Consider the following 17024-nt stretch of genomic DNA (forward strand, 5'->3'; position numbering starts at 1 on the left):
CTGCTGCTAGTGGTTCAATAAAAATTGCAAACAGTGAAGGGGAGAGTGGGCATCCCTGCCTGGTGCCCCTCAAGAGAGAGAAGCTGGAGGATGTTTGGTCATTTGTTCTGACACAAGCTGTTGGGGAATTATATAATATTTTTAACCAGTTTATGAAAGAGGATCCAAAACCAAATTTGTGTAAAGTTGCAAATAGAAATTTCCAGTTAACTCTGTCAAATGCTTTTTCTGCGTCTAAAGAGAATATTGTAGTTTCTAGGTTTTTACTGTATGAGTAGTCTATCAAATTAAGTAATCTACGTGTATTTGTTGATGAGTGCCTACCTTTTATGAAACCAGTTTGGTCAGGATGAATTAAGAGGGGGGTTATTTTCTCCAGTCTCTTTGAGAGAGCTTTGCAGATTATTTTAAGGTCTACATTTATAAGGGATATTGGACGATAGCTTGAGGGATATATAGGGTCTTTGCCTGGTTTTAGCAGGAGATTAATGTTTGCAGAATTCATATTTGATGGAAGTCTGCCCTTTTCTTTGATTTCCAACAACGTTCTGTAGAAAACTGGTGCTAGAATCGACCAGAATTCTTTGTAGAATTCTGCAGGAAAGCCGTCTGGACCTGGAGCCTTATTATTGGGCATACTTATCAGGGCTTCCTGGAGTTCACCTGGTGTCAGTGGTGAATCCAGTGCCATTGCTTGAGTGTCTAATAATTTTGGAAGAGTTATGTTGTCCAAAAACTGATCAATTTCTTTTTTAGATGGGCTTATTTGTGGTGAATACAACGTTTTATAGAAATCCCTGAAAATGTTGTTTATTTGTATCGGTTCATATATTGTGTTCCCAGATGAATCTTGAACAGCACATAGTTGTTTTTTCTTTATTTATTTTTAGCTGGTTTGCTAGAAATTGACCGGATTTATTACCATGTTCATAATTTTGTAAGCGTAGTCTTTGTACTAAGAATTTTGTTTTTTTATCAATTATCTCATTTAATTCTAGTTTTGTTTTGCATATTTTGTTCAATGTTTCCTGATCTTGGTGGGACGCGTAGGCTTCTTCTAGTGATTTGATGTTTTTTTCTAATTCCTGAATATTTTTGTTTTCTTTTTTCTTTTTATGTGATGAGAAAGAAATTATTTTACCTCTCATCACAGCTTTCCCTGCTTCCCATAGAACAGAAGCTGTTTCGGGAGTGTCATTATAGTCTAAATATGAAGTCCACTCTTTTTTAAAATATTTAATAAAGTCTTCATCTTTAAGTAGTGATATATTAAATCTCCAGTTTTTTCTTGGCGTAGTATTATTCTTGTGCATTAGTGTTAAAGATACAGGACCATGATCGCTGACAGCTATAGGGTGAATCTCAGTGTCTGAAATGTCGCTCAGCAGTGAGCTGCTGACCAAAAAATAATCCAGACGAGAGTAAGAGTGATGGACATGTGAGAAAAAAGTATATTCCTTACTGGTGGGGTGAAGGGAGCGCCATGCAGTCACTCATATACTGTTTGATTATATTTGTGGACTGCCAATTACGCTGAGTTCCTGCTGTATTGAGCCTATCCATGTCTTCATTTAGTCCAAGGTTGAGGTCGCCTCCAAGAACAAGTGTGCCATCTAAGTGTTCAGAGAGTGCACTGAAAAAACCGTGAAAGAATGAGGGATCATCAACATTTGGACCATATACACTTGCAATACATAGCTTTTTATCAAGTATAGATAGTTTAATGATTAAGAATCTGCCCTCTGGATCTATAACTGTATCGAGTACTGTGAAATTAATATTTTTATGTATTAAAATTGCTACTCCCCTTTGTCTAGAATTATAACAAGCTGAGAACACATTAGGAAACTCAGGTGTTTTAAGTTCATTCGAACCTCTAAGAGGTCTGTGGGTCTCTTGTAAAAGGACAACATCTGCCTGTAGTTTTTTGAGTTGGTTAAATATTTTTAACCTCTTTTCTCTGGAGCCAGCTCCATTTATATTCCATGTAATGAACCTCAGTTTACCCATAGATGTTTGTGTATAACTAGGGATGTATGCTGTGTGCGTCGCTTAGACAGGTGGAGAGAATACGTCACTTGTTCATAAATAAAGAGAGGGAGAGAGAGAAAAAATGTGTGGCGAGATGCTCCCTGAGTCTGACTATGTGTTTGCATATTTACTAATATGAGTAGGCTTGGCTTAAGTGTGTGTATCCTAAACGACTGTGTGCGCTGTCTGACTGAAGTAAATGTGCTGCCGTTGAGCGCATGGTGCGTATGTGTCGAAATAAAGGATGTTGTTTGTGGATGAGTGTCGAAGCAGGTGATCGAGGCAGTGAAAGGAATAAAGAAAGAAACCAAGGACAGGGGTGAGCAGCATAAAACCAAGAGGGGGAAAAGAGAGAAAAAAAAAACGAGAAGAAAAAAAACAAAAAAACAAAACGTAAACATTCCAATTAAATCACTGACGGAGAGTGACGGTGTTAATTCTGCTATGAAATCACACTTTAAGATGTGATTTGATACCGGTAAGTTAAACAGATGTTAATGCAAGTTAGTGTGAGTGGATAGGGAAAGGGTGTAGCTGATTCTTATCTGGTGTGAGGTTAATACAGCCACGGAGTGATGTTGGGGTCGCGGTGGAGCTGTCCGTCCACGTACAGCCGGTCCACAGCGATGACAGCGCGGGAGCCCTTCTGGATGAAGCCGCGTCGGATTGGGAAGAGGACCCTGCGTCGTTCCAAGATCTCTTTGGGGAACTGGTCGTTCACGCTGAAGTCCGTTCCTTTTAATTCCCTGCCGCGGCTTTTCACATGTTGCTTTTGTTTGAAGTGGCCGAATTTGGCCACGATAGGACGTGGTCTCCCGGCCGTAGCCCGAATGGGGCCGAGGCGTGCACCCGATCGAAGACGATGTTCTTCACCGTGTCCTCCGGCAGCTTCAGGTGGGTTTTGATGAAGCTTTTTACCGTGGTCTCCGCGTCCTGGTATTCCAGCGGCTTCTGGAATACCAGAAAATACCAGATTATCACGCATGCTACGAGCTTGTAGATCAATAACTGTTTCTTTTATTTTTTTATTTTCTCTATTGAGCTGGGTAACATTTTCTGTGAGACATTTCACCGACTCCCTTAGCATGGCATTTTCAGCAGCAAGCGTTTCCACCTGCTGCTGGCTGAACTCCAGGGATTCTCGCAAGCATTTAAATTCTCGGTGAAGAATCTCCACCAAGGACAGCCTTGCGTCGAAACTGGACAATCGCTTGTCGATTGACTCCAGTATGTCGGCAATATCTTTGCCGGCTGGCGATGTTGAGCCGGGGGAATCTGCCGGGCGTTGTCTTTTCGACAACAGCGTCTCAGGTTTGGCCGGGGAAGCTGCACACTGGGCCTTCTTCATCACGAGATCCTGAAAGCACTGATCAATATAATCTTGGAGAGTCTCTAAACTCTCCCCGTTGTTCTCCAGGGTGTTGGAGATTATTTAGACAAATATTGTTAGTTATAAGACAATTGATAAGTGTATTTGGTAATACTGAAGCTTAAATGAATTTGTTCAAATCTAAACTACCATTTGCTTTAATTTTCCGCCAAAATCTCCGGCGTCTGACGTCAGTTACAACATGAGTCGCTTACCTTGTCCGTCACTTCCGTCACTTACCTCCTGACAAACAGTTCCACCGACAAACAGTTCCACCGACAAACACTGTGCTTCTGAAGCAGTGTGTTGTTTTTTTGACACATGTGCTGGAGCGTCAGCTTCAAGTGCGCTATCACTACCTCCAGCCATCACACACTATTCAAATCCTGTGGAACTCAGGTCAGCTAGCTCGTACCATCTAACTCACCCGGATACTCACCGCCTCTCCCTCAAAGACTGTTTCATTCCTGAAGTGATCAACAATAACGGTGGAGCTACTCATTACTGAGTTCATGTTTGAGTCTTTGATTTCTGTTTTTTGAGGCGTGGTCCTAAACTTTTAATCAGGTGTAAAACAGCCTATTTCAGTTTAAGTGTTGTTTAAAAAAAATGGGACTGTCTCAATTCCATTTCTTCTTGTTGCATGTTGAAGCTCTACTTGGAACCTCCTTAAGGTTTTTCAAGTGGTCTTAAACTTTTGATTGGGATTGAATAAGGGAGGATGTGACACATACTTCAGGGTTTACAGAGAATGGTTCAAAAAAAGAAAATATCCAGTAAGCAAGTAAACTGGAAAGACCTCTTCAAGGAAGGCAACAGGAACTATCCAAGGACTTAAGATTTATCCTCCTTATTCCTCCTCCTTATCCTCCTAAATAACAATAACCAGTAATTGGTTTCGCTACTACTTAGTCATGCACAATTTTAATCATATACACTATAAGCAGTGCTTGTCCCTGTGATCACCATTACAAAGGTCACATGGCATAAGCTAGCAGGAGTCCTTCATCAAACCACCTGATCAACAAACTCCAATGTGAAGAAAAGTGAACCTTGTAGTTGGACCCATCCACTGGCATTTGCTGTTTTTTAACGGTGAAAATTTAGAGTAAGCTTTAAGAAGGTGAATTAAAACCTCTATATGGTGTAATATGGAGAATTTAGATTAAAATTAGAAGACTTACTGTTAACTTCATCCGATACAATGTTTAAATTAGGCAGCTTGTGTTAGGATACTGTTGGGGATTTTTTTATGACAAACTTGTATACACTGGACACATATAAAGTGTGTAATCATATATACTCATATACACTATATACACCTATATTTTGGAATCATTGTGTTAAACACTTAACCTACATATTCAAATCACAAGACCCATATATTTAGGTCAAATATCATCTACAATTACATTAATAAAGTCTGTGCCACTTGTTGAATGAGAACATGTTTGAAATGTAGTAATTAGGATCAAGAAGTAACGTTTGATCGTGTTATGGCCTATGGTGGCAAGTATGAAACATTGAGTTAAAATAAAGTTGGCCCTGTGTTGTGGATTTTATGACATGTTTACCTTTATATAATAGACATGTAATCATAATTACTCACATAAATTGTGTGTAATCATATATGCTCATATATACTAGGCACACTTACAATGAAGTGTTTTATATAATGGAGTCATTGTGTTAAGCATTTAACCTCCATGTTCAAATCACACGACCCATATATTTAGGTCAAACGCTGCTGATTTGCTGAGGAAAAATAGCCTAAAAATAGGGAATGTTTTGAAGTGACGTGGCAAGAGAGAGAGAGAGCGAGTTTTGAGATGTGAGAGAGTTGTGACATTTAGCGTGTTTGGAGTGTGTAGTTAGTGTGTTGTATAGTGTAGTCGATAGTTTTTCTTTAATATGTCAGAACACTGAGGCTACTGCTGAATGTCACAGCTGTCACACCGTTCAGGCCTGCAGGTATCAGGCTTGTAATGTCCCTCCTTATCTTATAGTGGGCTGAAATTATCTTTTGGAGTGACACAAATAATTTGTGTGGCATCTTATTTGATGCAGAACACCTGATTGGTCTGTAAATGGTTTGAAATGTTTATTTAAAAAAAATCCACCTTGGCTGCATTTTAGATAAATAGCTGCATATAACTTTGTTGTTTGGAAAAGTCAGTTACTTTTTTGAAGAAGTAACTAGTAACTTTTTTTAGTTAATACTTCAAAGTAATTTGCACAAAATTCGTCATTATATACTGTATTTTACAAACAAAAAGTTACAGTACTCTCTCCCAGACCACAGTCAGGAACTCAGTGCACAGCAGGAGCTTCACACAGGAGGGCCTGAGATGTTCCCAGAGAGGTGGAGTCTAAGACCCCACCTGACACACAGACATAAACAAACAGGCACACGCAGACACAAACATGCATTCCTGCCTTCATGCACACATATACAAATACTCAGCACTCGCCCAACATGGAGACAAACAGAAATGAACACTGTACACCCATTCATAGTCCCCAAACATACTCTATACACCCAGGTCCAGGTACCCTCACCCTCAGAGGAGCAATCCACCCCCATACCCAAGAGATGTTGCCCTTTGCCCTGGGATGGAGACAAGCAGACCGCCCCTGGTCCTGCATCAGCAGGGAGGCCCAGCATTCCAGACCCTGACCAGATGGCCAACTAAATGTGTATGAATGTTACATAGAAATCATAGCCATGGAAAAAAAAAGTGTCCGATAGACCCCAGAATGTCAGGATGGGAGACTTTGTCTGTGAAGGTTCTCAGTCATCCAGGTCATCGTAGTCTAAGGAGCTTGGAAGGAAAAGCGTCTGGACTGCTTTAAGTTGCTTGAAGACGTTTCCCCTCTGAACTGAACTGAACTGAACTGAAGAAGCTTCTCTGTCATGGTCCGGGTGTGTGCTAGTGTGTCTCCCTCCGAGCCGGCATCTCCACCCCTGGGAGGGGCCTCTGTGTTCTGCTGATTGCTCGCACCTGTGGGTAATGAAGCTGGGGACTCATAAGGCCAGCGCACTCAACCTCTCTTCGCCAGATTCTCAGCTAACCCTAGTTAGTGCAGGCCACCACTGTGATTTCGCACACTCCTTGAAAACTACCTTGTCTCATCATGTGTTTTCTTTCATAGCCACGAACCAAGTTGCCAGACACAAATCTCCGCCGAAGAGCTCCAATCCGGACGCTGGACCTCCTGACAGTCCCACGGGCTGTTCACCCGACTCACCTGGCTGCCTCCCTGCCTCAACGCCATAGCTGGACTGGCCATCGGGCATACCGGGCATTTGCCCGGTGGGCCGCTGGCGATTTTTTGTTTTTATGGGCCGATCGATTTTTTATTTTTTTTTGGAAGGATATAAATAATGAAAGGTGTTGGATTGGCCAATTGGTCATGATCGACTCTGGGCTGGACCAATTACAGCCGAGGAGGTCGGATGCACCCTCCCCCTTGTTTAGCAATCTTATAGACGAACTAAAGAAAATGGAGAACAAAAAAAGGAAAGGAGGTGCAGAAAAAATTAGGGCCAAAAAGAAACAAGCCCTTCAGGCAGACGCTGCCAAATGTGTAAAAATAACTGAATTGTTTGGCGGTAGCTATGGCATAGCTTCCACAGATTTAGCAGCATCAGCAAGTGGTGGAGGCCAGCAGGTGGATAAGGGAAAGGGGAGGCAAGAGGAGGAGAGACCCGAGGCGGCCGCCGGTCATAGTGGCAGAGGAACTGAACTTCAGGTAAGAAGTTATGACCTGCTGTCTATCTGTGTCAGATGTAAACCAAGTTTAGGTGGAGTTTATTTTCGTTGTGTTGACTTTTTACAGTCGCTTAGAATAACTGGTACTGCGTACTAGCTAGCATGACGGAGTTTATATACTGCTGGGCGGGTGCTATGAAGTTAATGATAGTAAATTTTATTTTATGCTTAAGGTTAGTTTCTCAAACTCCTCAAAATCTTAACAAATTGTGCCAATCCTTACATGTTGCACCAGGCTGATTTATCATCAAAAGTGGAGAAGTCTGTGACAGAGGAGACAGAAGAGCAGCAGAGAGATGGAGCAAGAGAGAGAAATAAAAGAGCAGGAGAGAGAGATGGAGATGGAGAGATGACTTTATGTCATCCATGAGGGATGCATTTGACATGTTTCACATATTATAGCCCAACAAGTTACTTATAGCAATTTAAATACGAGCAATCAGTTTTTGGCAAATACCGGAAATCAGTTTTTGGCAGACAATCACTTTTTGGCACAACACCAGCTATTGCAGTTAATAATACAACAGCTTCTTGCCATTTTTTGTGTTTCTTTTTATTGCTGTGTAACTGAGTTCAATTGAAAGCCTGTATGCGCTAGTACCTCTTGCCACAAGTTCCCAGAATCCTTTGCGGTTTTACCCCTGAATGACGTCACATTTTTGGTGGGCCGGTCTCTAGTCAAAATGCCCGGGCTGATTTTTTGTCCCAGTCCAGCCCTGCTCAACGCCAGGAATTTCGGACCACTCACCCGGACCACTCACCCCTTCATGCCACTACAGACCACCCACGGCAAGTACGCAGTACTAAGGAAGATTCAGAACTTCCTATCTCTCCCGAACCATACCTGAACGTCTGTACTCTATTTACAGTGACTCTGACCCTTGCCCCGGACCCAGTTTGACTCTCCTTCCAGCCCAATCCCCGGAACAGCTGTTTCCACTGACCAACGACCAGATTGCTTACTTAGCCCAGGCTGCTCAAAACCCCTTTGGGTTATTGTGGCATTTAGCACTTGTTAAACTCACATTCCAGTTTCCTGATTGTGAACACTTACTGAGAAAATAAACGTTGTCACTGAAACTACTTACGTACTGTTTGGTGCCCAGCATTTGAGTCCTTTCCCTTTTGAGGCGGCCTGGGCTGTGACATTCTCGGACTCTCATCCGAGAAGCTTCTTCAGTTTTGGGGAGAGCACACCTCCTCCACCCTCATTCTGAATGTAGGCATCCCACACAGGTATATCCTCAGTACCCTCTTATACTCACTTTTCACCCATGACTGCTCTCCAATTCACACCAGTAACAACATTATAAAATTTGCTGACAACACCACCATTATAGGACTGATTGACAACTACAATGATTCAGCCTACAGGGAGGAGGTTCAGCATCTGAAGTGATGGTGTGACAACAACAACCTGCATCTGAACACAGCCAAGACCAAGGAGATGGTAATCGACTTCAAGAGTACTCCACCCTCTACATCAATGGAGAGGAAGTAGAAAGGGTAGATAGCTTCAAGTTCCTCGGGGTCCATATCTTGACTGACCTTACCTGGTCCACAAACATTTCCCACCAGGTAGGGAAAGCACAACATAGGCTGCACTTTCTCATGAAGCTGCGTCAGGCCCAGTTACACCAGAGACTGCTAACTTCTACTGCTCCACCATCGAGAGCATTATGAGCTTGACTAGCTCAATGTGACTTTTAAATTACAAATTTAAAGACAAAAAATGTTATGCATGTGTTTGCATCCTTTAAATTCACATTGGCATTAAAAGGTTTTACACATGTGTACACTGGCTGCTTTCATTTTAGACCGATGTCAACCATTTCAACAAAAATGCATATTTGACTCTCAGCTTTCAATAATTAAGAAGGCCATCTAAAGTACCTTAATTTAAAAAGAGTAATTTCAGTCCAGGTTGAGTATCACCCATGGTTTGATCCTATAATTACAAATAAGACATAGAAGTTAAATTATTTCTGCAGGAGACTGTAGGAGGCACGCAGTCTGTTTAATGATTAATTTTTTTTGACTCAGATAACTTTGGCCCAGCCTAACAGAACATGGACTTTGGATAAGTCACGTTACCACTCCCGGTTGAGTTTTGTCTGTTGTGTTTCTTGTGTTAGTGAATGTGAAAATGTGTGAAAATAGTGTGCTCATATTACTCCTCTGCTGCCACGTTGCATCTCCAGGTAAGATCATATTTCAAGTTTTACTTTAAAAAATATTTCTCCTAGTTTATAGGAAATTGAATTGCAAGAAACTTGGTCTTTTTATCTTTCACTGTCTTCTGCACCATTGACTGGAGTTTCATTATGACAGAAGCTGTATGTTAGTGCAATAACAATAAAGGCATTCTGTTCTATTCTTAAGGTGACTGGTGGTGAAAGGAAGATGTGTGCACCCCTGAAATGTCACAGTCAGTCTATGTAGGAGACATATTAATACTGTCAGTGAATGTACTTTTTCTTTAGATTTGGATTTTAGAATGTGGTATGATTTTCTGTATGTGCAGGTAATGTATGTTTGGAGTAGTAGGAATAAAGAGTTACAGAAGAGATATTAGCAAAAATTAAATTGTACACAACACTAAGATTATTTCATCATTCAGTAGGTTCTCAGTGTCTTTTCACCCTTATACTTTTGAAGTCAATGCTAAATCTGAAACTGATTCTAGTTCATATTTAACCTCCTTAAATGATACAAAAAAGTATATAAAAGGGATCCCTCCTAATTCAAAGTCTTCCTAATTTTACAGTAAAACACTCCTTGAAATATTTCTTCACTGAAAGCCCAGGAGCTCAGAGCATCCCAGAGTTTGTAGCTGTTGCAATTGTTGATGACGTTCAGATAGGTGACTCCAACAGTGTAAGAGAAGCAACACCAAAGAAAGACTGGATTAAATTCTTTGAGGATCATCCACAGCACCTGGAGTGGTATAGTTTACAATCTAATGAAAGTCATCACTTCTTTAAGGCTACAATTGAGACTTTGAGGCAACGTTTGAACCAAACTGAAGGTACGGATTTGTTGAACTTTTTATTGCTGAAACGATTTGCTTTAAATCATTTTTTAATTTTTATTTAAAAAATATATATTTTTGCATTTGAATTGCTTATTTGTGGTAGAGGTGCAGTTTCAGGTATAAGCTGTGCTAACATCTTACTGGTTTATCACAGTTACAGTTACTGTCTGTCTTTTCAGGTGTTCATATTTTGCAAAGGATGAAGGGCTGTGAATGGGATGATGAGACTGGAGAGATTAATGGATATGATCAGTATGGTTATGATAGAGAAGATTTTCTAGCATATGACCTAAAGACACTGACATGTATCGCTCCTAAACCACACGCTGTCCTCACCAAAATGAGATTTGATGCTCATGAACATCAATTTGAATCAAATAAAAACTTTTTAGTTTATCAGTGCCCTGACTTTTTAAAGGAGTATTTGCGATATGGGAAGAGGTTTCTGCAGACAGCAGGTAGAATTACACAATCTGATGAAATGTAATAGAATAGAAATTTCATATGGGCTTCTTGCTTCAAAATTAGAGTAAAATAAAATTAAAGGACTAATGTAACCAACTGCCAATCTCTTTACAGTCCTTACCTCAGTGTCTCTACTCCAAAAGACTCCCTCCTCTCCAGTCAGTTGCCATGCTACTGGTTTCTATCCTGATAGAGCCATGATGTTCTGGAGGAAAGACGGAGTGCAGCTTCATGAAGGTGTGGATCTGGGAGAGATCCTCCTCAACAATGATGGGACCTTCCAGATGAGTATTGATCTGAATGTTTCATCAGTCACACCTGAAGACTGGCAGAGGTATGACTGTGTGTTTCAGCTCTCTGGTGTGAACGAGTACATTATCACCAAACTGGACAAAACAGTGGTCAAGACCAACTGGGGTAAGACTGGAGAGTTTATAAAACTGCAGCTTGATATTATTAAGTTATTAACTAAACATTTATTTTCTTCGTCTCATGCTTGCTGTTACTGCTGATACATAAACATGAGTCTATGCAAGTGTAGTGTAAGTTTGGGTTAAAACGTGATTTAGCCAGTGTGAAGAGAAAATTATTAGAAAGGCAAATGAAGTCACACTCAGATATCTAATTTTTACATGCGCATGGGCGGTCACGGTCCGATCTGCTCTGCTTTCAAAGTGCGCACAACAGATGTGACAGAAAAACCGCCCAGGGCTTTCAGAGCATTCTTTATTTATACCAAGCAAGCTTACAAGGAAGTAGGAGTGTCATGTTCAGAATACAAAAACATTTCCATGATAGGAGAAAAACTGTTCGCTTATCTGCTGAAACAGGAGGTAGCTTGGTATGTATAGAAACTTAAACATTTCCTTAAAAGGAGAGTGAGAGAGAGAGAGAGAGAGAGAGAGGGGGGAGACCGTTAACTTGAATCTCCCTTCCTGCGGTGGCTCCAATCCACAAGCTCCTATTACATTTAAAATGAAGCTACAACTTAAACATAATCACAAAACTAAAAAAATATCTTAACAGCCAGTGTTGGGGAGTAACGGAGTACATGTACCGCCGTTACGTATTTAAAATACAAAATATGAGTAACTGTATTCCGTTACAGTTACTGTTTAAAAGGGTGGTATTCAGAATACAGTTACTTTGTTGAAATAAAAGGATTACATGGCGGCATTTTCCTGTTTCATATATTAGGCTATGCCCTCTCTATTTTTAATTCCACGCTGGTGGAAACCCAAACAAAACACGCATTAAGATGCTCTAATGTCTGTGTCTCAATCTCGCGGCCCATGTCACCTCTACTTGCGGCCCGCATAATGACCAGAAGAAATATTTGTAAAAAAAATATTCAAAAAATTAAGTGTTAAAGGCATAACTGTAAAGAATGTAGCTTCATGGGCAGTGTAGTCCGTGCTGCAGGGAGAATGGACTGCCATACCCGTTATGTGTCTGTGAGCGCGAGGGAGGGAGAAAAAGGAGAGTGGAAAGGAGAGTTGTCACCGACCAGAAATGGGAGATGGAAGTATGTAAATATAATAATAACCACTGCAGCCAAAAAGAGTGCCTGACGAGCCCAGTTGTAAGTAAGCTATTAAGACTCGACTGTACACTGTGTTCGTGTTTTCCTCCGAAACAATAAGTTCTGTTGGAGCAGCCTTTCAACGCCTCTCTCTGTCTCTCGCTAATAGTAAAGCTAGTTTTCAGCTACGAGCCCGACACGGAACCCGAGGTATTAGCCAGAAGTCCCTTTACTACGGTTCGGAGCCGCTGACCTGTGTTATTTACGCGCGGAATAGTTTTCTATATGAGATCGCTGCAAAAAGTGCAGCCTTACCTAATGTCCACACTACTGTTACTCTGTTACTACTTTTACATTAAGATTTAAAATTCTAGTTGGTATTGGTATGGCGAATAACCTTCAGTAATAGTAATCAATCACACAGCAATAGTACATTCATGTAGTTGTAAAAAGCATGATAATACATGAAGTAATCCAAAGTATTCAGAATACGTTACGCTAATTGAGTAACGTAACGGAATACGTTACAAAAACATTTTGGGGCATGTATTCTGTAATCTGTAGTGGAATACATTTTAAAAGTAACCTTCCCAACACTGGATTAAGCCCAACTTAACCCACACGGAACACACAGTGAAGAATGAGGAACAACACTATGATGAGCAAGGGAAGATGCAGGCACTAAATACAGGAGGTGAACAGGACCAAGAGGAAACAGCTAGGAGACACGGCTGATACTGATTACACAGATGAGACGTAGGAGCAGACAAAACTGAATACAGAAAACAGGAATCTCAACACACACGCAAAGATGTAGACACAGAGAACTGACTGAACAAGAGCAAAGGGAGTACAGAACCAAAACCTAAATAGCAACAGAATACATGACCAGAAAAAACAAGAACATAGAATAATAACAAACACAAACAGCTGGGTCATCAGACTCAGGACCATGACAACTTCAGCGTGCACAAGAAGAGTAACTAATGTCTGAGTAATCTGTATTGACCGAGTAGTAATGGTTTTGTGTCATTTATTGTTTCACTCATATCAGGTCATTCCTCACTCATTCCTTGGTATCGGCACAGTTTTCTGTTTAATAATATAAAATGCTACCATGTGTTGTTCAGCAGAGAAGCCAGCTGACACTGTGACCTTCATCAGTGCTGCAGTGGTTGTTCTAACTGTCACTATCATCACAGCTTTGGCATTTGTAGCTTACAAAAAGAAGAAAGGTGAGAAATCTGAATGTGGGAATTATTGAGTTTAGTTTTTGAATACATCTCCGAAATCTTTCTCCCAGATCAGTTTGGATACAAACACATAAATTCTAAAGTAATTAGCCACATCGAGATGATCACAGTCCCTGAGAGGGATGACGTGAGAAGAAAATAATCAAGTAAATTAAAAAGGAAATGGACACAAGATATCTGTGCAATTAATGAAAAAACAAAACAAATGACAACTGATATGTTTTATTTTGGTTTGTTTCAGCTAAATGTTCTACATCATTTTCATGATACATATTCTGCTCACTTGAATAACACTGATCTCTCACTTTCATAGCTGGAAAGCAGGGTCATGTATTCAAACAGAAAACAACAATCACTACAAATCATTTCCTTGAAAAGGATAAAATATTTGTAAACTGTGTATTTTTTATCTTCTAGCTCCTGACGATGGCTCTGAGCAGTCTGAAAGACTAAATCCACAAAGTTGACTGTCCTGCAAAGAGTTCTTCACTTCACTCTCTGTATGACTTTCCTCCAGCTGCTTCAGTTTATTCCATAGTTCAAAGACATGTTAAAAACACCAATCAATAAATAAAGTACGGATAATGATCACTGTGAACAGGCTGCTATACTTGCTGTAAATTGGTGCATGGTCATATATTTGTATTTAGCTGCTGTGTGTACGTGTTTGCTAAAAAGCAAAAGTAAATGTTTCAACTTTATTGATTGTTATGCATCTGACAATGACAGTTTGTTAGACCTGAAGTGTGTGATTTCACTGAGACGTTGGCAGTGTACAAAGCATGTGGTATTTTCCAAATAACACCAAAACATCTGAAGGATGACAGCAACAGACCGTCATTTGAAAATGAAATGTTCTCAGTTTAATATTTTATTCTTCTGTGAGAATGGCTAACCCGGGATTTCCTGCATTTGATCTGTGAGGTCACATGATCCTGATCTTTGACCACCTTTGGCTACGTCCTAATTCAAACAAGGAAAACTGTTGATCCCACTATAACTTCCTCACTGTGTTTTTTCTCATGTATTTAAACAAACAAACAAACTGATTAAATAACTTGATGTTTGAACATTACTGATATCATATAGAAAATATTTGTGTTTTAGCTCAGAAGGTAAAGTTCTATATGAGGAATTGTATAAAATGACAACTGCTATATGACATAATAACATTTTTACTCTCAGATGGGAGTATCAGCGATGATCTGATAGCAAACTGTCTGAAGCTGCAAGTAAAAACAGCTTGACACTGTTCAGATTAGCGTTAAAAGAAAAAATGCAAAATATATCACTGATATAAGAGTTTGTTTCTACAGTTTCTGGACTTCTGCCACAGCAGTTCTTGGTTCCAACCACACATAAAGAATACCCGGAAAGAAAAATATTGTTCTGTATATCTGAACAGAGGTTTGTTGTAGAATCCCTGTTTAATTTAAAAAGATGATATTTTAGCATGTAACCGTAGGAGTAGTGGTAGAATTAATCTACTCACTATAATCACAATTATACCTGTTAAACAGCATGTTCTTCAATTCTCCATTATAACTGTGGTTTTTAAGTCTCAAGTCCCTGGTCCACTGGTTTCAGCCAGAACATAGTAAAATGGACCATAGCTAATATAAATGACATGCAGTTACAAGGACGTAGATTTGGTTTTGGCATTGGTGGGGACGGATGATTCAACCACCCTGTTTCTTTTTTTTTCCTTTTTGTTTTTGCTTCTTGATAGAAAAAGGAGAAATATACTTGCCTACATATGCTATTCTACATGCTTTTAAACCATTTAAAATTACAATTCATAGTTTTTTATGTGAATTATATAATGTTAAATTACTATTTAACAAATGAATGACTAAGTATTTTAGACTTTAGTTTACTTCAGCTATATTCCATATAAATCAGGTATCATACAAAAATAAAAATAGCTTCAAATACAGTCATGACAATAAAAGAATATGAATATAAGGACTTAACAACATTACTTCAGTTATAATACACCAACATCTCTTATACATTAGCACTAAGGGAACACTGAATGACCTGGTGGGTTTTGTCCATAAAACTACTCATCTAAGATTACCACAAAGTAAAAGATCTCTCAGCAAAATTATGCAACATTTTAGGCACTATTGCCCCGATCAAATCAGTGAGCTGGGATTTTTTATTGTAAACGTGAACTACTGTTACAGCAACAGACATGGACTACTGGTGTCCCACACAACACCTCAATGTCCACTATGTGAAGGAGCCAAACACATGCCTGCTCCTCTCGTTAACTGAGATAAACTGCTGGCATGTTTGTTTTATATCTATACTGTCCAGTCTCTCCTGGTGGACATGGCAACATGTTATTCATGGTTACATACAATTTTAGACTGATGTGGGGCAAAGCCGACCTAGTATAACCTGTAACCTTTAGGTGACTTACAGGTTTCTTTGAAAAAGAATTTCTTATATCCAGGTTCTTCCTTTTTGCTTCCATCCTCCTCTCTTCCTCGCAGTGCAGGCTTGCCGCTGCTAAAACTAAACAGAGCTCCCTGAAAGGCACAGCCAATCACATTGGCCATATTTGTCACATGAGGTAGGACTCCAGTAGAAAACGTAATTTAACTCTTTCTGCACTGCTGGGTGAATGAGACGTTGACAGATCGTTTTGTTTTTTTTTCTTTCTATCGAGTTTGCTTTTTTTTACTGGAAGAGATCAAATTATTGGTGGGGACAATTCAATAATTGCTGGATATTGGTGGGGACATGTCCCTTCCATCCATGCCAAATCTACGCCCTTGTGCAGTTATCTAGCTTCAGTTTATCAGTCCCAGCTGCATTTACACTCATTTTAGTCATCTTAATAATATCATTTTGGCTGTCCCAAAGCCTCAGATGTTTCAATTAATCAAAATTAATCAAAATGAAATAGAATCAAATCAAAATCAAGTCAAAATTTTAACAACAACAGTGTTGACCAAAGTGCTTCACGGTCAGACAAAAAGCGAATTAAAGATAAAGACAAAGCATTAACAAACAAAACATACCAACAAACAACACAGGTGACAAACATATAAAGCAAGCCAGATGATAGTCAACTAGTTTGATTCAAAAGCCGAAATAAAAAAGTGAGTTTTAAGACGTGATTTAAAAGACCCAATAGACTTGAAGAACAAATATCAACAGGAAGGTTATTTCAGAGTCTGGTGCTGCAGTGGTAAAGGCACGAGCACCTCTGGACTTCAGTCAAGACCTTGGTTGTACTAAGAGCATCTGATTAGAAGATCTTAGTGCTCTTTGGGAGGTTTACAAGTAGAGGAGTTCAGTTAGATAGCTAGGTGCCAAGTTGCTTAAACGTTTTTAAAGTGAGCGAGGGAATTTTAAAATATATATTTGACAGGGAGCGAATGCAAGTTAGCTAAAAGTGGAATGATGTGATCATATTATCTAGTACCAGTTAAAAGGCGTGCAGCAGCATTTTGAACTAACTGCATACGACAGAGAGAAGAGTGTTGGAGGCCCAAGTAGAGAAAGTTGCAGTAGTCCAGTCTAGTGGTGATAAATGCATTAATATGTTTTTCAAGGTCTTTCA

The 17024-nt window shown here is 39.8% G+C and overlaps 1 protein-coding gene across 1 annotated transcript; it reads left to right on the forward strand.

Moving 5' to 3' along the window:
* The first annotated feature begins 9234 nt into the window (after positions 1 to 9234).
* On the forward strand, positions 9235 to 14671 carry LOC146363447 (major histocompatibility complex class I-related protein 1-like). Its single transcript, XM_084919847.1, has 6 exons — positions 9235 to 9374; positions 9941 to 10201; positions 10387 to 10665; positions 10787 to 11089; positions 13325 to 13429; positions 13865 to 14671. Exons 1-6 carry the CDS (start codon positions 9320 to 9322, stop codon positions 13912 to 13914), a joined length of 1053 nt encoding a protein of 350 aa, XP_084775973.1. The 5' UTR covers positions 9235 to 9319; the 3' UTR covers positions 13915 to 14671.
* Positions 14672 to 17024: the final 2353 nt, after the last annotated feature.

This window comes from Perissodus microlepis, chromosome 22, assembly GCF_051167445.1.
Source record: "Perissodus microlepis isolate ML-2025 ecotype Zambia chromosome 22, ASM5116744v1, whole genome shotgun sequence".
Lineage (NCBI taxonomy): Eukaryota > Metazoa > Chordata > Actinopteri > Cichliformes > Cichlidae > Perissodus > Perissodus microlepis.